Source organism: Cetorhinus maximus, chromosome 18 (genome assembly GCF_964194155.1).
Source record: "Cetorhinus maximus chromosome 18, sCetMax3.hap1.1, whole genome shotgun sequence".
Classification (NCBI taxonomy): domain Eukaryota; kingdom Metazoa; phylum Chordata; class Chondrichthyes; order Lamniformes; family Cetorhinidae; genus Cetorhinus; species Cetorhinus maximus.
The window spans coordinates 16,480,415-16,496,568 of record NC_135896.1 but is presented as its reverse complement, the minus strand read 5'-3'; the positions used below and the strand labels follow the sequence as shown (position 1 = coordinate 16,496,568).

General features: G+C 40.6%; 1 protein-coding gene across 7 annotated transcripts in view; it reads right to left on the bottom strand.

Moving 5' to 3' along the window:
* Nucleotides 1-3,232: 3,232 nt before the first annotated feature.
* Nucleotides 3,233-16,154, bottom strand: part of bcl11ba (BCL11 transcription factor B a) — a 164,409-nt gene continuing 151,487 nt past the window's right edge. For 4 of the 7 annotated variants that reach the window (XM_078562160.1, XM_078562162.1, XM_078562164.1 and 1 more), the window contains one exon: nucleotides 3,233-11,002. In XM_078562160.1, coding sequence (XP_078418286.1) covers nucleotides 9,000-11,002 — 2,003 coding nt within the window. In that variant the 3' untranslated portion in view covers nucleotides 3,233-8,999. The remainder of the gene's footprint in view (nucleotides 11,003-16,154) is intronic. The other 3 variants (XR_013579433.1, XM_078562161.1, XM_078562163.1) reach the window with 3 other exon arrangements.

The following is a 16,154-nucleotide window of genomic DNA, read 5'->3' as shown; positions in this document are numbered from 1 at the left end:
TTTCTGGTGCTCATAGCTTCTTGAATGGGACTCCTTTATCTTACAATCAAGAGCCTCTCCTTTCCGAGATCCATTTCAACACTGCGCTTGTTGAGGTGACTGATCAAGAGGCAGTGATCACAAAGAGACAACCTAGGACTGTGAGATCCCAAGATGGAAGGCTTTTCCTTACCTAAGATTTGACGAGTATAAGCATTTAGCTTATACTCTTAATAATAAAAGCTTAATAAAAGCTTAAACATCTGCTTAATACCATGGCAAGGGGTCAATTTGGGAAGATAAGCCACTGATCCATGAGTGAATACCTCCATCAAAACAAATATCCGTCTTGACACTTATCCTACACATTGATCCCATTAATGCTCTCTACACTTTCCTCAGGATTTCCAGAATGTAATATAAGATCGCCTTTAATTACCATCTAGTAACTTAGCAAAATTTCCATTAATGACTAGCATATCCAGAAATGTTTGTTTTCTAAACTATTTTTAATTAAAAACTTAAAGGTCATGTCCATAGGCTGAAATGGACAAAATGCTTTACAGTGAATGCTCTGGTAACTTACAGAAGCATTGAGTGTTAGGAAAGCAGCTGAGAAAAGTGATTTTAGTTCATCAGAGAAGGAATCATGTAATGAGATGAGATGAGCACTAGGCATCGAACAAACTAACAATTACTGGCTTTGTACCATCATTTAAGCAATGTGGATAGCTTGTGTTAATTTTAGCCTTGTAGAAATTTTCTTCTGTAGCTCTTCCTCAATCAGAAAACAAAACAAAAATAACTTGAGCACAAGTCAAGTTTTCAACTATTTGTCTGATTCTAGCATTGCTTATGTCTGAGACAGTTCACTCTACTCAGGGAAAAGCAACAAATGCATTGATTTAATGTAGAAGTTAGTTGAAAGTTAACACATTCCCTATTACACCAAGATACCAACCAGTGGGTCCTTTATATCCATTTACGAGGAGTGCAGGACAGAGTAAGTAAAAATTTACCACAAGCTATAATATTGGCAATGTGTTAGAAGGCTATTAAAAAGTTCCAATGAAAGCATAAATGATGAGAATAAATGTGTGTGTAACATTATTTGAACCATGACATTTTAACTTGCAGCAGAATTTTGTGCATCTTTTATTATCCAGGACAGTTTCAATAGTAGGAGCTGGAAAATTTTATTGCGCACATTTTGTCTCCTGTGACCTTTTTGATGATATAGGCATTTGGATGTCTTAATGTGCAAGTCTTGTCTCACTGTTGTTTTGTCTGATGAGCCTGTCATTGTAAGTTAGTGGGTAGTAGGTAGACTTGTTTATTTTTAATCAGCTAGTTCAGTCTTGCTTACTGTGCATGTGACAGGAAGGAAGTTAAACCAAAGTTATTATAATAGTACTGATGTGCATGCTATGCAGGAAGAGATTACTAGAAAATCACACTTTTTATTAACATTCAATGCAGTATATTTCAAATTGCCCTATTTTGCCTGTTTGAGGAAGTACAAAATACAAAATAGTCCCTTTGTACCCAATATAATCACACATTCTTGAGTCAGAAACAATTTAAAGCTCTTCCTCTGCTATCCTCTTCAGCGATGTTCTTCTATACCTACTATATGTTAGTCTGTATGACAATCCTGCCTCCCGCACTTGCAACCTGCCTATGTTTTGATCATTAATTCTAATATACACTTCAGAAATCCTGAATATCGCAAACCATTTAGAGTAACACTGATAATTTCCAGCACCAGGAGCTTACAAAGGAAAGGGTTACGGAAATTGAGGCTATTTTATCTCGAGAAAAAAACTTTCATGTAATCACTTGTAAGTTTTCAACATAACAAAAAGAATTATTAAAAGTTGACCCAAGGGCTGCTCACTAATGCCAGGGGCTGCAACTTAAAATAACAGAAGTTGAATTGGGAACACTGGTGGAACATTTCTATTCGAAGGGGAGTACAGTTGTGGAGCATATTCTCAGAGAAGCAAATTCACATGGACAGTATACATTGATTCAAGAGACAATTAAATGTGTTTCTGAAAAATGAGTGATATGGGGAGGGGCTTGTTAGTCCTAATCACTTTTCCACATTCTGAAAAATTCACAAGATACACCTTTTCTTGCTCACATCATTTACATGTTGACTTTGATCATCATTTCCTTGGCCACTGTACATGCTGGTTTGCACCTCCACTGCACTTGACTTCCTCTAACTCAGGGAGCTCTATTGCTGCTTCTATACATTTCATATAAGCTATGGCACTTAACTCAAAGCACTTCTGTTGAATAAGCTTTCTTTTTCAATAAGCAGTCCACTGTCTGAGACTTTGTTCTGCTTTTCAATGTAACTCCCAATTCAATGTAATCACTGCAGACGTTAAATCTTGCATAGGATTTTCAGGTTTTGTTTCTGAAAGTTATCTTTCGTGGATGCATTCTGATTAGTACACAGAAAAATTAAAGCAACATCCCTTCCGATAGAACAGCGTCTTCAAATGGTCCAACTGCTTTCTGTTACGGTTGGAGTAGAACCAGATTTGGAAAAATAATGTTTTCATTAAAATGGTCAGTTTAAGTTATTATTTAAATAAAGGAACTTTTGCAATAAATAGACACAGAAGAGTCCATTTCTTATGTAAATATAACCAGTCAGTTTTTTTTATTATTACTCAAATTTGGATAAACTGGTGCCAATGGATATGAAATAAGTGCAATTGCAAAAAATAAATTAATGGAACAACTGTCTATCAAAAATAAAGAGCAAAGACTGAAAAAATTGTTTCATTTGTGAGTGGAAAAAGCACCAATGAATTTTGTGTGTGTGTAAAAGATGAAATGATGCCCAATAGGTATGAATTGGGCTCGAGAAATTTTTAATTAAAAGATGTTTTTAAAAAAACAGGGTGTATTGGTAAATCAACGATGCTACTGTATGCCAAACTGGGTCCTTGGTTACTTATGCACTGATAACCTATTAAAAAAAAAATCTGATCATTATTGACCTACTCAACAGGATGAGTGGACCGTTAGGACTCAGCCAGATGTCACAAAATGAAGTGCAGATATTGTTCCATTATCATTTCTAGTGTTATCGAAGGTTTTTATTATCTCACTAAGTCTTGATTGTGCTCAACTTGACCTGTGATACCATCAGTCATGCAGGTGACAACTGCTAAACATATATCGTTAAACCCAGATACTGAAAAGGGGAAAAAAATAGGCAGAAAGGTAAAAGTTTGAAGATTGTAAAGATAACTTTTGATTTATTTCTTTCACTTGAAAATGGGACAAACATTTGGATGAGTGTATGAATGAAATGGTAGACACAAGCTGAAAACAGTGTGGCTTAGGAGAGGGTTTGATTTTGTACAGAAAACAGAACAATAAATATTTCACAAAGCCAAGCTGATGTGACCTCTGGTCAGCACTTCAACATAAAAAAAGGATAACGTGCGTCTGTTTTAAACAGAGCACAACACAAGCAATAATAAATAGTTCAAACTTGTAGTATAAGACCAAATCTCAAGTTACAATAAAAAGCTCTAAATACAGAAATAGAAAAAAAGCTAATAAAATATTTTGCCTTGCCGTTACAAATAGGTCCAACTCAAGTGGCATTGATTTGCTTTGCATTTTAAGTACAATTCTTAAAAATACAACAGCACCATTAAAGTGTTTTGGTCATGATAAAACAACCTGTGGACTGTATTTAACAGAGGTGGGATGAAACGTGAGCTCTTAATCTTTGAATGTTTGTCAGTATTTTTCCTCAAATCTACTCATAGAAAAGTACACCATGTTGACTGGTTTGTGGTAAAGGGCAGCATGGAGAGTTGAATCCTGTGTAGTGGCACACAATGTCAGAAGCTGCTAAAGTAGCACAGCCCAAATGCTAGACAGTGATGGGGACCAATGTCAGACCATTAGATACCACTACATAAAGGAGCAATCAATGAATCCTAAACTGACCTGATATAAAATGGCTATAGGTGGGTTGCCTATGCGAGAAACTACAATGTTCAGCTTTTTTTAAGTTTGCCAACTTTAGGAAAGCAGGTACTACAAGTTCTGTACCTATACCCATTGTGTAATTGGTACACTGGCTCTACTTAGAGTTCATTAATCCCCCGCACCAAGTACTGGCACTTGGGCACTTTCAGCAGAAGGTGCTTTTTTCCATGCTGTAAATCCTTGGCTTCTCACAGATAAAATTTGAGGATTTAGGCGAATAATCTATGTTTGTCTAGTTCTGTAAACCCGTGTCCATTGGAGTCCATGCAGCGTCTGTCAATATGCAAATTCTTAGTCATCACCATCATGACTAACTTTTTCCCTTTGTGGCTGAAAACACTATGCTATAGAATATTGCTGTAAACATTAGATTCAGTTCCCTGCCTCCCTTCAGTGGTATGAAACCATCTCCAAATGAGAGATACTTGTCCTTCCTATACAATTTTGTATTGCTGCCTGTTCCCCAAGGTAATTTTCTCTTTAGAGCTTTCCTGCGCAAAGCAACACTTGGAGAACAGTGTACACTGAGGGCATAATGCTACCTTAGAGTGGGAAAACAGGCCTTGGTTGGAACCAGGTTGGTACCAGATGTAACTCTAAAACATGTCCATTTGGAATCTAATCATATGTGCCATTTGATGCCCATGTATTATTCCCAAATCCACTTTCTGGTCCAATCATTCACTGCAGTAATGGCAGATGTGCAATTTGCAGAACTCACCACAGTGCTTTTTCTACTGTCTGCATGCTTCTTAAGGAAGACGTAACAGGGACATAACTTTCTAAACATGTGCTTGGAAAACTTAGATTGACATGCCAAGAAGACTGACAGAAGCCCCAACAAGCGCTACATTGAAGGAGAAGTTGGCTCCATGGATTGTACTTTATTGACATAATTAATTCAACATTCTTTTGATTGGCCAATGAGAATTTCACATCCGTCAAAGTTGCACCTTTGTTTCTGTTGTCCAACCACTGAGAGGTGCATCTCTTGGACTGATGGGGCTGACACTCAGCCCTAACTTAGGATAATGTTGAATGAGCCTCTCCTTCCTTCTCATTGAACTATTTGAGATAATTAAAATGCTGCAGGAGTATCAAAGGCATCATAGAGACCAGAGCTTTAGAAAAAATGTGTAAATGGTCTCTGGTTATCTTACCTAAACAAAGATCAATTAAAAATGTGTAATTGTCAACCGCTGACACAAAACCTAGCCCAAACAGCAATAGTTGCAGATTAACAGATATGCAATGGAGTCTCTACAGCTTTCATGCTACATTTTATTTACAGAGAATGCACTGGAATGTCTGAATATCAAACTTACTAACAATTGGATACTTCAAGCCACTTAGCTCATCGACTGACAAGCAATTTAAAACACGTGGAGGTTAATGAATGCTGCCCATGTCTTTAGGTAGTGGAGTGCTAATATTTCAGACCTTAATAGTTAAAGGTACAGATTATTCATCCAGGACGGTTTATTTTGTTTCTGCCTTTTAGTGCAAATTTCAAAGTGTCAAAATACAAAAGGTTTCATCCCACCTCTTACCTATTATCATTACATATGTTGAGGAACCCGTGGAATGTGAAATAAGGAGTGAATGATCCTGTTAACGCAAAAAAAACCAAATGGCAGTTAGATCAACATATACTTGTACCTGCCTCATCAGTTTTACACAGCAGCAGATCAAGGAGGCCTGAAACCCAAATCCCCATGGAAACGCTGAACAAAATAGTGCCATGCACGTAATGTGGATGCATCAGGGACAAGAGAGGAACTACAAGAGAAAATAAAAATATGGAACTATTGAAGGCAGTTCCATTGTGGAGAAATGCAGTATTTATTCACTACCACTAGTGGTCTCTAGTGCACAAATAACTGGATGCTTTAGGGACATCTAGTGGTAACTACATACTGCATACATAATAGTTTAACTTAATCATTCATTTTTCTTCAAAAAAAAGAAAAACTGGGCAACTATTTTACAAAACAAAGGCAGAAATGTGCCCAAAATAATCAAACTTCTCATCCCTGTGAGCATACACCTCCCCAGCATGCACATGACACAATCCATTTACTGTCTTCAATGTCATGTACTGAATGATCCATAAAGCAGCTTGAGATGCAACACATTTTAGTTTTCATTCAGTCCGATTTACATTGATCTAACTCTGACCACAACGGATCTAACAGGGCCCGTGTGAATAGGGAGAGTGAAGGCAGCAAATCACAAAGGAAAAAAGACTCGAAACAGACTGGCAAAACTGTAAACCGTGCACACCCAACAGGGAATCTGGGAGGGAAACTGTACAACTGAAAATCAAATTATCAGTGACCAGCAATGCATTTCCTAATTCCTTTTTGTATTTTTTTAACAAAAGGTCGTTACACGACCTTTTTTCTCCTGTACAATAAGATTTCAGAACATACAAATTATTTTTGCACTATTTTTATCCTGCCAAAATTAAAAAAATATATTATGGCAGCCTGTGTGTTCTTTTTCTAATCCACTACCAAAAAAAAGGTACTTTTTTTTGTTGTACCTTTAAAAGGACAAGCAAACAGTTAAAAAATACAAGCTCCTGTATAAATACAGCAAGTGCCTACACTATTATGAACCAATACCAAGTAACCATTCCAGAGAAACAGAGGGAAAAAAGTACAGGTCAGGAATGTGATTTAAGCAAAGCAATTACATGAATATGCACTTTTCTACTATTTTTTTTTCTTGTCTACATATGGTAGCAGTAATCGTTCTTCCCAATACAAGTTCTATACAATTTTTGAAAAAAGATAAAACACCCAAGGCAAAAAAGTCTACTAAAACTGATAGTCAATTAGACTTTACAATTACAGTGACAAGTACAATTTTAGACCCACAAATTTACTGCAACAATTTCCATTTTTGAAAAAAAAAAAAAAAAATTTTTTTGTTTTTTTTTCTCCATTTTGTAAAATGCCCAGGCATTCTCCATTATTACAAATACTGGTACACTTTTACAGTGATCAAGAAACTGTAATATATATATTAAACCCCGTCACCAGTTGAATCAGAGAGAACCAATATACACATGGCCATAATGGCATCCATGTATTTACTAAGCAAACTTCAGAAAAAAAAATCTCTTGATCATTCAACAAACACACGCACGCACACACACACAATTTTTTTTGTTTTTTTTCCACCTTTGTATATATTCAATACTGTAAACTTATTCGAGACTGAGTGCACTAAATTCTGTTCAGAACAAAAAAAAATAAGGAGTAGCCATTGTTCCTGATGAGTAACTGTCTTTACGTTCTTGTTGGGACTCTGGAGGCGTCTTTTTTTTTAAAAACTTTTGAGCCTTGCTACAGTGGGGTTCCCACAGTTTAAGCAGCGTCCTGCAGCGTCAATTGATGAGCACAGACCGTCAAACTGGTTTTCCGAAGTTGATTAGATGGGTAGGGGGGGCAAGTGGGGGGAAGGGATGTTGTCTCGTCTTCACCAACTTGTAGCGGCTGGCGTGAAGGTCCGCTGATTTATTTTTGTTTTTGTTTTACAAATGCTGGATTGTTGGTGCGTGTAGAACTCTAGAATCTAATATGACGTACATTTTTCTCTTTGTTGTGTGATTTTTTTTTCTCTTCTTCAAATCAGTACTTTTTTAACTTCACAAAAAATGGTTTTGCATTTGTCTCAGAGACTCATTAGGAAGATCAAATATTCAAGGCACTCATGTCAAATTGAATGGCAGTATAAAAACCGTCAACTGACATTAACATTTTTTTTTATAGTGCCAGCATTGTGAATGCTATGCTAAGCAACACTGACACTTTTAATCTCAGTTGTTCCCTAATGTATACCATAACCCTTTTGGACCATAGATTTCCCATAGTTTCTTGTTCAGAAGTCGCAGTTTCTATAATTAAAAAAACAAATATGTTAAGGTGCGGGTTCAAAAAAAGGAAATATCTCAGGTACAAATTTAGCTATGTAACACAGTGGCCAAAGACCATCTACTCCTAATGGCAAAATAGCAGTGCATTTCTACAATAATGCATATCGCTCACAATCGAGCACAGATGTTTCCATATGTGTTGGCAGTAATGCACTTTTGACTTTGCTCAGATTTACTTTGCTGTGCGTTTTATTCACTAATTAATATCACAACTAAAAGCCCGTTATTGCTTAGGTTAAGTTTCCGGCTGGTACAACTGGATACCAGGTAGTAAACTGCCTCTCTCATTTGCCTACTTTTTTTTTGTAATTGTTATAAACTGCATTAGTTTTAGCCAGGCGTCATTGATGAAAAGCGACAATGGCAGTTCCAGACACCAGAGGCTGGCGAGATCAGTGCTACATTTCGAACCCAGCTTGTGATAAAAGCCTGTTAAGTGCTACGATTAGGATTGTGATCCGCTGTGGCTTTTTCTCATCTTAAAATTAAAAAAAAATATTTTTGTGCAATTCCAATCCTTCCTCCCCCTTTTAAAAAAAAAAGTAAAAGAATGAGTAAACGCGGCTTCTATTCAAGAAATTACTGCGTTGAGTAGCTTAACTATTCAATTCCACATAAGCTGTGGCCTGGGAAAAGGGTTATTTCTACAGATCTGCACCTCAAAATGCAAGTAATCTCAGGTTTTTTTTTAAAAAGTGGGTAAAATCAAAAGGGATACCCAAAAAAAAAAACAAAAGTTTCAAACAACGAAAAAAATGGAAAAGGAAAAAAGTACCTGCACATGATGCTTGAAAAAATATTTTTAAAAAAACAATAAATACAGAAATTATTGCACAGTTGAAAAGGCTCAACATTATTTTACTGCCTCTACATCACCCTCAGGTTTGATTGAACTTCTCAGACACAAATTATACCTTGAAAATATTTAAGTGCCACAGGAGGCACTCTGGGCCGACTTTCTCAGTTGGCAATTAATTAAGCTTTACAATTGAATTTTTTGTGTGTGTGTTTTTTTTTTAAAACCAAGTCTCTTTTACTTCAAGGAGCTTTAGCTTCTTTCTGCTTGTTCGATTTTTACGTCGCTTGTCAGCAAGTGTTCTCCATGCCATTTTTTCATGTGTTTCTCAAGGGTGCTGTAAACGCTGAAGGGCATTTGACAAATGTCGCACCTGTAAACCTCCTTGCCGATCTGACCGTGCGTTTTCATGTGGCGCGTCAGCTTGCTGCTCTGGGCGCATGCATAGTTGCAGAGCTCGCATTTGTAAGGCCGTTCGCCGGTGTGGCTCCTGCGATGCACTGTCAAGTTGCTGCAGTTTTTGAACACTTTGCCGCAGTACTCGCAAGTGTCGCTCCGGCGTCCTTCCTTGGAGCTCGGCCTTCCCGGGCCGGGCCCTCCCATGTGAGGGGTACTGCCGCTGCTGGCCGTGCCACTGCGGCCCGAGAGGCCTCCGTCCAGCATGTCTCCGGGTGGAGTGGAGAACCTCAGGCTGCCGTTCTCCGAGGAGTGCTCAGAAGAAGTGGCAAAGGGAGATTGTCTGGAGTCGCCGAATCCCAGGAATGGGTCTTTCATGAAGTGCCTTGATGCTGCGTAGCCCACCAGCCATTGAGAGTAAACATTCTCAGAGGGAATTAAAGGTGCCGAGGACAAGTCTAGGTCTTTCTCCATTTTAATTCTTTTCGCAGAAGCAATCGACAGAGAGGGACTAGTGATCAGAGGAGGTTTCCGAGGCAATGTGTTAGGGAAAGGGTCACCAGGACCAAAGCCTCTTCCATTCACTGTGCCATCTTCTGGTCGATCCAATTCTCCTGCAACAGAGTCTTCATCTCCAGTGTCTCTCTGACCGTCAGAGGATCGTTTTGAGAAGCTATTACGCTTCTGCTTGTCAGTTAGCACATCACTGTAATGCTGGATTGCACGGAGGCCTACATTTTCCATGACTTTGCCCAGAACACAGTGCTTTTCGTTCACTGGTAATTTGAAGCCATTCTCTCTGTTGCGACTCAGTTCGGAGTCCATACTGAAACTGGACTCAGGCCTGCTTTCATTTTCCAATTCCTCCTCCTCTTCCTCCTCCTCCTCCTCTTCTTCCTCCTCGTTCTCATTCATTTGGCCAGTGTTGAAATTTGTTATGTTGGCTTTCAGGCCGCAGCCTTCTCCACCCGCGTGCTCACTGGTGCCAGGTTCGGGTGAACTTGTGGTGGACAGTCCATCATCTGACCTGGCTGTGATGGAGGCTGACTTATGTATGTGCGTCTTCATGTGACGTTTCAGTTTGCTGGCCTGGGAGCAGGCATGGTCGCAGAGCTGACACTTGTACGGCTTCTCCCCTGTGTGGCTACGCCGGTGGACAATCAGATTGCTCTGGAACTTGAAGGTTTTCCCGCAGAACTCGCAGGACTTGCTCTTGGACTGTGACTGAGGAGGGGTTGTGCTGCTGGGGGGCATAGGAGGGAGTGGCGGAGTGCTCAGAAACGGTGACTTGGGGCTGGGCTGGAAGGGCTGAAGTAAGCGGTGCATAGGATTGTGACGGCTGGGCGACAAGGGCGGAGTGGAGCTGTTGTTCCCTGCTAGTTCTCGGAGCCTCCTGGAGAAGTCCATGGTCTGGGACTCGATGCCCAGTGGGTGGTTCAAGCGCATTACTCTGTCAAAGGCACTATGATGCTGAGATACCAAGCCCATTTCATCAGCACTAAGGCGGTCCAGACGATGCGGGTCTAGATGATGGCGAGGCGGCGGGCTGAAAATGGGGGGTGTATTGGGGAGGCGGCCATCGCCAAAGCCCGGGTGCTCCTGAAGGATAGGTCCAGTCATTCGCAGCAGGTTGAAAGGATTGTTCTCACCGAGGAAAGTAGTAAGGGGGGACTGTGAGATGGGGTCTGGGCCCAAGGAGGGGGGAAGGCCAATCCGAGGAGTAAGGGGGCTGTTCGATGGGTGCGTCTCCAAGTAAATCCGGAATCCGTGTGTATTCTGCGCATGTTGGAGCAGGAACCAAGCACTCGTGAAAGGCTGCTTGCATGTTGTGCAAATGTAGCTTGAAGGCTCGTCTTTACCTGCAAGAAAACAGAAAGATGCATTTTATTAAAATATCACCAAGAATAACTTTCATTTATGTAGCACTTTAACGAAAGAGCGCCAAGGCCTGTCACAGGAGAATTATCAGACAGATTTTGACACGGAGCTGCACAAACAAATTTTGGGTCAGGTGACCAAAACTTAGCCATAGAGGTAGATTTTAAGGAGCATCCTATAGGAGCAGAGAGGGGTAGCGAGGCGGAGAGGTTTGTGAAGGGAATTCCAGAACATGGGACCTAGGCACCTGAAGGCACGGGCTCCAATGGCAACTGAAAAGTGGAGATGTGTAGAAGGAGGCCAGAATTGAAGGTGCACAGAGATCTCGGAGGATCGTAGGACTGGAACAGGTTAAGAGATAGTGAGGTATGAGGCCACAGGGGGACTTGAAAACCAGGAACGAGAGGCAATGTATATCCGGTGAACACATGGGTAATAGGTAAATAGAACCTGGATATCAGCCTCAATATGAGAATCAATGGAAGTTAACATTATCTTACCTGGGCGGATCTTTCTGTTCCTGCACCTACAGCTATTGGATCATTGCTATGTGTGGGAAATACAGGTAATTTCAGGTAGGGAAGGAGACATGGCCCCTAGGGAACTTCCCTGATGGATGGGGAAAATAAAGTTGTCCAGGCTAAGTTCGGGGAGTGTGCTTCTCCCCACCCAATGTTCCCTTAACTCCGTATGCCCAGGTGATTCAACAGCCGAGTGCAGGAATATAAGAATCTTGTTTAAAAATCTAGGGTATTGTGCGGGGATCGGCCAAGCTGCTGAAATGGGTCGGAACGAAAGAAAAGATAAAGCAAAAAACCACAGTTAGGGTACAGCGAGCTTGGATTTTGAAGCCCGGAAAGAGGCGAGATGAGGAGGATTTGTTTTGTATTTTACGCACTGAGTTGTTACGACTTGGAATGGCGCTGCCTGAAAGCAGCCTATAGTAACTTTCAAAAGCGAATTGGATAAATACTTGAAAATGAAAAATTTGCAGGGCTATGGGGAAAGAGCAGGGGGGTGGGGTGGGACTAATTGGACAGCTCTTGCAGAGAGCCAGAGGCGCAACAAGCCAAATGGCCTCCTTCTGCGCTATATCACTCTGGAGGGAGGGATAGCTAAGGAAGTCCAATGTTGACGTCTTCAGGAGGACAGGCTAGAGGAGTGTGTCTTGACTTTAACACACTGTGGGGGGTGGGGGGGGGGAGGGAGAAAGAAAGATTGCAGAATATCTGTGTAGCTGCTCTCATCACTTTCAAATTTCAATAGAAGACAATTTTCCATTAGTTTAATCTAATGCTGTGACAGAATCAATTATAATACAGAGACAACCAAAAGCTATCTTTCAATAATTAGCAAACAAAGCATGGACTGAATCATGTAGTATTACTTCTGCTGGTAAATTAATATAAACCATAGACCTTTAATAGTAACAGAGGTCAATTGTTAAGACCACTCAGTCCTTGCCTAATCAGCTGCACTCTATTTATTGCAGTCACTGATATACTGCAGTGAAATATCTTAGTCTAGGACAAGTAGAAATGAGAAAGAGTTTCCTTATGTAATGGTTCCTCTAATTGTTATAACTCAGCTGCCTCCCTCAACTTTAATTGCCTACCCAAACCACACCCCAGCTGTTATCTCTACCCCACGCTCACATTACTCGCTTTGGCTAGCATGGGTTAGTCTGCACTTATCACCAGGACTGTAACAAGTATTAAGCTCCCTTGGTCAAATCACAAGGTGTTGCGCACGGCCAGTCCAGGGGAGAATTTCCATCCTGTTTTCCTCTTGACAACCTGACAACTCAACAAAAGTAATCTGGAGGGTGAACGGGAGAGTGTGATCCGAATGGTGGCCTTCTGGTTGGTATCACTGTGCTTCAGAATGGCAGCCAGCTGGCAGCCTTCATCAGCCATTGCTTTTAACCTCTTGGGGTTTATCCTGAAACGTGCATTCTGGCACAAAGTTGCGTACGTGGCTGCTCAAATAAGTTTCCCTGCTATGGCCTTATTTCTTTTTTAGCTGAATGGCCTCCATCTGCACTGCAAATTCCTATGATTCTACAGTCAGGAAAAAAGGTTCAAAGCTATAAAGCAGACACGGTAGGAACATCTTGCTGCAGGTCACTGCGAATGCTCATCTTGCCCCATAAAACCAGTCGGAAGCAGCTTCTGGATTAAAGCATGTTATCTGAGCAGCCCCCAGTCCTCTCGAGCTCCAGACACAGGAGCCGCCAGCTCGATTTTAATACTGTCAACCGAGTGTATCCTCCCAATATAGAACCTGTAAGAAGGTCCCAGGAGTGGTATTCTATCCATTTAATGTGCAACCACATCCTTCACCTTGGGTTTTACCTGCTTTTCCTGGCTTTAAATTAATCAATTAATCAGAGACAGCTGTTCAATTATACTTCAAAAAATTTACTGGAGATCTCTACAGCCATTTCCATATGGTTCCTGATGAGGGGAACTTTAATGACCTACTCACTGCTACACCACTGAATGAAGAATGCCATTAATGTTTTTCATTAAGGCTGTCCCAGTACATTGTGTTAATATGATAGCCTAATTCTTTATCTTTTAGTGACAGGACTTTGCACACTTCAACTCCCACCACCGTGCTGCCCCCCCGCCCCCCCCCCCACTCCCGACCACCACTCCCACCCACCCGAGTTATTCAGAATAATAGGCAGATGAGAAAATTTACAGTGCAAGGACGAATCTTGTCTTTCTTATCCTCCCACATTCCTCACCCCTTCCCCCCCTCACCCCACACCGGCCACCTCAAAATATATACTTTACAGTTGTTAAAACAAAACGTAGCACAAAGAACATTCATTTTGTTGACTTGGGATTTATCTTCTCACATTGCTGAAATTCAGCATGAGCCATTCGACTAGGCAACAGCTTTTGACAGGTTCAGACTGAAGCGTAGCCAACAGAAAGGAGAAAGTAAAATATACAGTGTCTTTAGAAACAAGCAAGGGTCCCCACTTGAAAATACACACATCCACCTAACACATGGCTTTTTCATTAGAAGTGTTTCAGAAGTGAACTCACAATGTAATCAGAATTCTCAAAAAAGAACTGAGTTTTGCCATCTCCTTGCCGACCCGAGGAAACGCTCTCACAGCTACCCGCCAGCATTTCCACAAAGATGCTTTTAAACGTTTCCAAGCAAGTTCCCTCAGATCTCTTCAGCACAGTACCGGCAATAGATCTGCACAGATCAGTCGTCTCTATGGAGAAAAACAATGCCTTGCACTGTGAACCCCCTTGTCACTTAAAAAGTGTGTCCCTGGCACCAAGCCACAGGAACTGAAAGAGACCATTCGGCCCATCAATCTCACCAGGTTTTTGACTGAATTCAACACCCTCCCCATTTTACACCGCTTCATCCTTCTTCTTCTCAACAAAACATATCTAGCTGTCTCCTAAACCTGTAACATTTTCTTCATACATTTTTTTCCCTCTGTGTAACTTATTCCATATGGCCATTACCATTTGCACAAATTCCCTAATCACTCCTAATTTTTAAATGACATCCCTTAGTTTCTGAACCCTATTTTAAATTAAGGTGAAATAAATCACCAGGGAAGGTAACTGAAGTGAACGGATTGTTTAAATAGGTTCAACTGGCAACAAATACATTTCCGGAGAGAAAAAGCGAATGGTTAGGTGGTGTTGATCTAAGTAAATGGTCTGCTGGGTTTACTAGTCTTTTACTGATCCTAAAAAGCTTTATGTTTCTAAGGTGAATATATAAAATAGGTATTACTTGAAGAGGTATATAGTTTTTAAGTGTGAAATACTGGCTCTTTTCATTAATACTTGCATTTATAAGAATAAGAGATCTCTGATGTGGTTCATACCAATAAAGAAAATGCCACATTTAGTTTGAACGCAGTTACTCAAGAGGTCACTTGACATCTAACCAGTAGGAATTTTTCCAATTTTCCCTAATTTCTTCCCTCCCCTCTTGACATGAAGCTGTTTGCTATCTCCCTGGGATCTTGGCTCTTCCTGGATACACCGGCCAGGTGACCTTTGCTCCCGTGTGACCCTTGACAGTGAATGGTGGCAGGCTAATTGACCATACGGTGCCTCCCAGCACATGCGCTTAATTACTAAAAGGGGGTTGGCAGCAACGCAGATCAGGAATGGAACCTGTGGCCATTCATCCTCTCTCTAAGACAAGGGCGCTGCAGTGACTCTTAATGGTCCACTGCTGCCTGGTCAGCTGATGCCACAGTACACAGATTGAGTCTGTGACATTACTGGTTTCGACAGCTCAAAGGCAGAAACTTTACCTCTGAACCACTGGGATATCAGTTTATCAATGTATTCTCTAACACAGAAATAAATACCCCTATTGGGTTGTATAAATAAATTACATTTTTGATACAGGTAAAAGCCAAGGCAAAACACAAAAATGATTCAAGCACAGAATGAAAAGCAAATCTATCACACTAAATAAGATATACTAGATGTATCAATTTGTAAATATTAGCATCAACCCTAATGTAATTTTACTTTGTTCAGGTTATTGTTTTAAAAGAGTGACATTTCGTGGTATCATTGGGATTCTGACCTAGACGAGCAGGTGAACCCCACAACACAAGAGAGCTGAACCATCAGTATGAGAGCAAATCATTAAACCATTAGTCAGAGACAGTCATTAATCTAGAATAGTCATGTTAATTCAGCTAACTTACACTGTTGGGCTCAACACTTCCCCAATGATGCCATGAGTGCCAGAATTGCTTTTTGTTTAATTAGTTGAAATGCAAGGGAAAGAAAGCTATTCACAGTTAAAGGTCAATTTACTGGCTGACAGATTTTAGCCTTCTGAGAAATATGCAAGAAATAAATTCCACACAAGTGAGCTTTTAATTGAAATCTAACAGTAAATTCACTCAAAAACTTTTTTTAAAAAAGTATTCTGATCAAAGGATGGCCATGATCCCCATTCAGTCACTTCAGCCTCAAGTCAATGAGGCTCACATCTGACAGATGGCTGGGGGTGAATGTAGCATTTGCCACCGCCAAACCTCAACTAGCCAAACAGCTTCTCCTGCCACCTCCATTGCTTGGCATGGGAAGATCCCACTGCCCTCCGGCAGTCCTGTGAAGA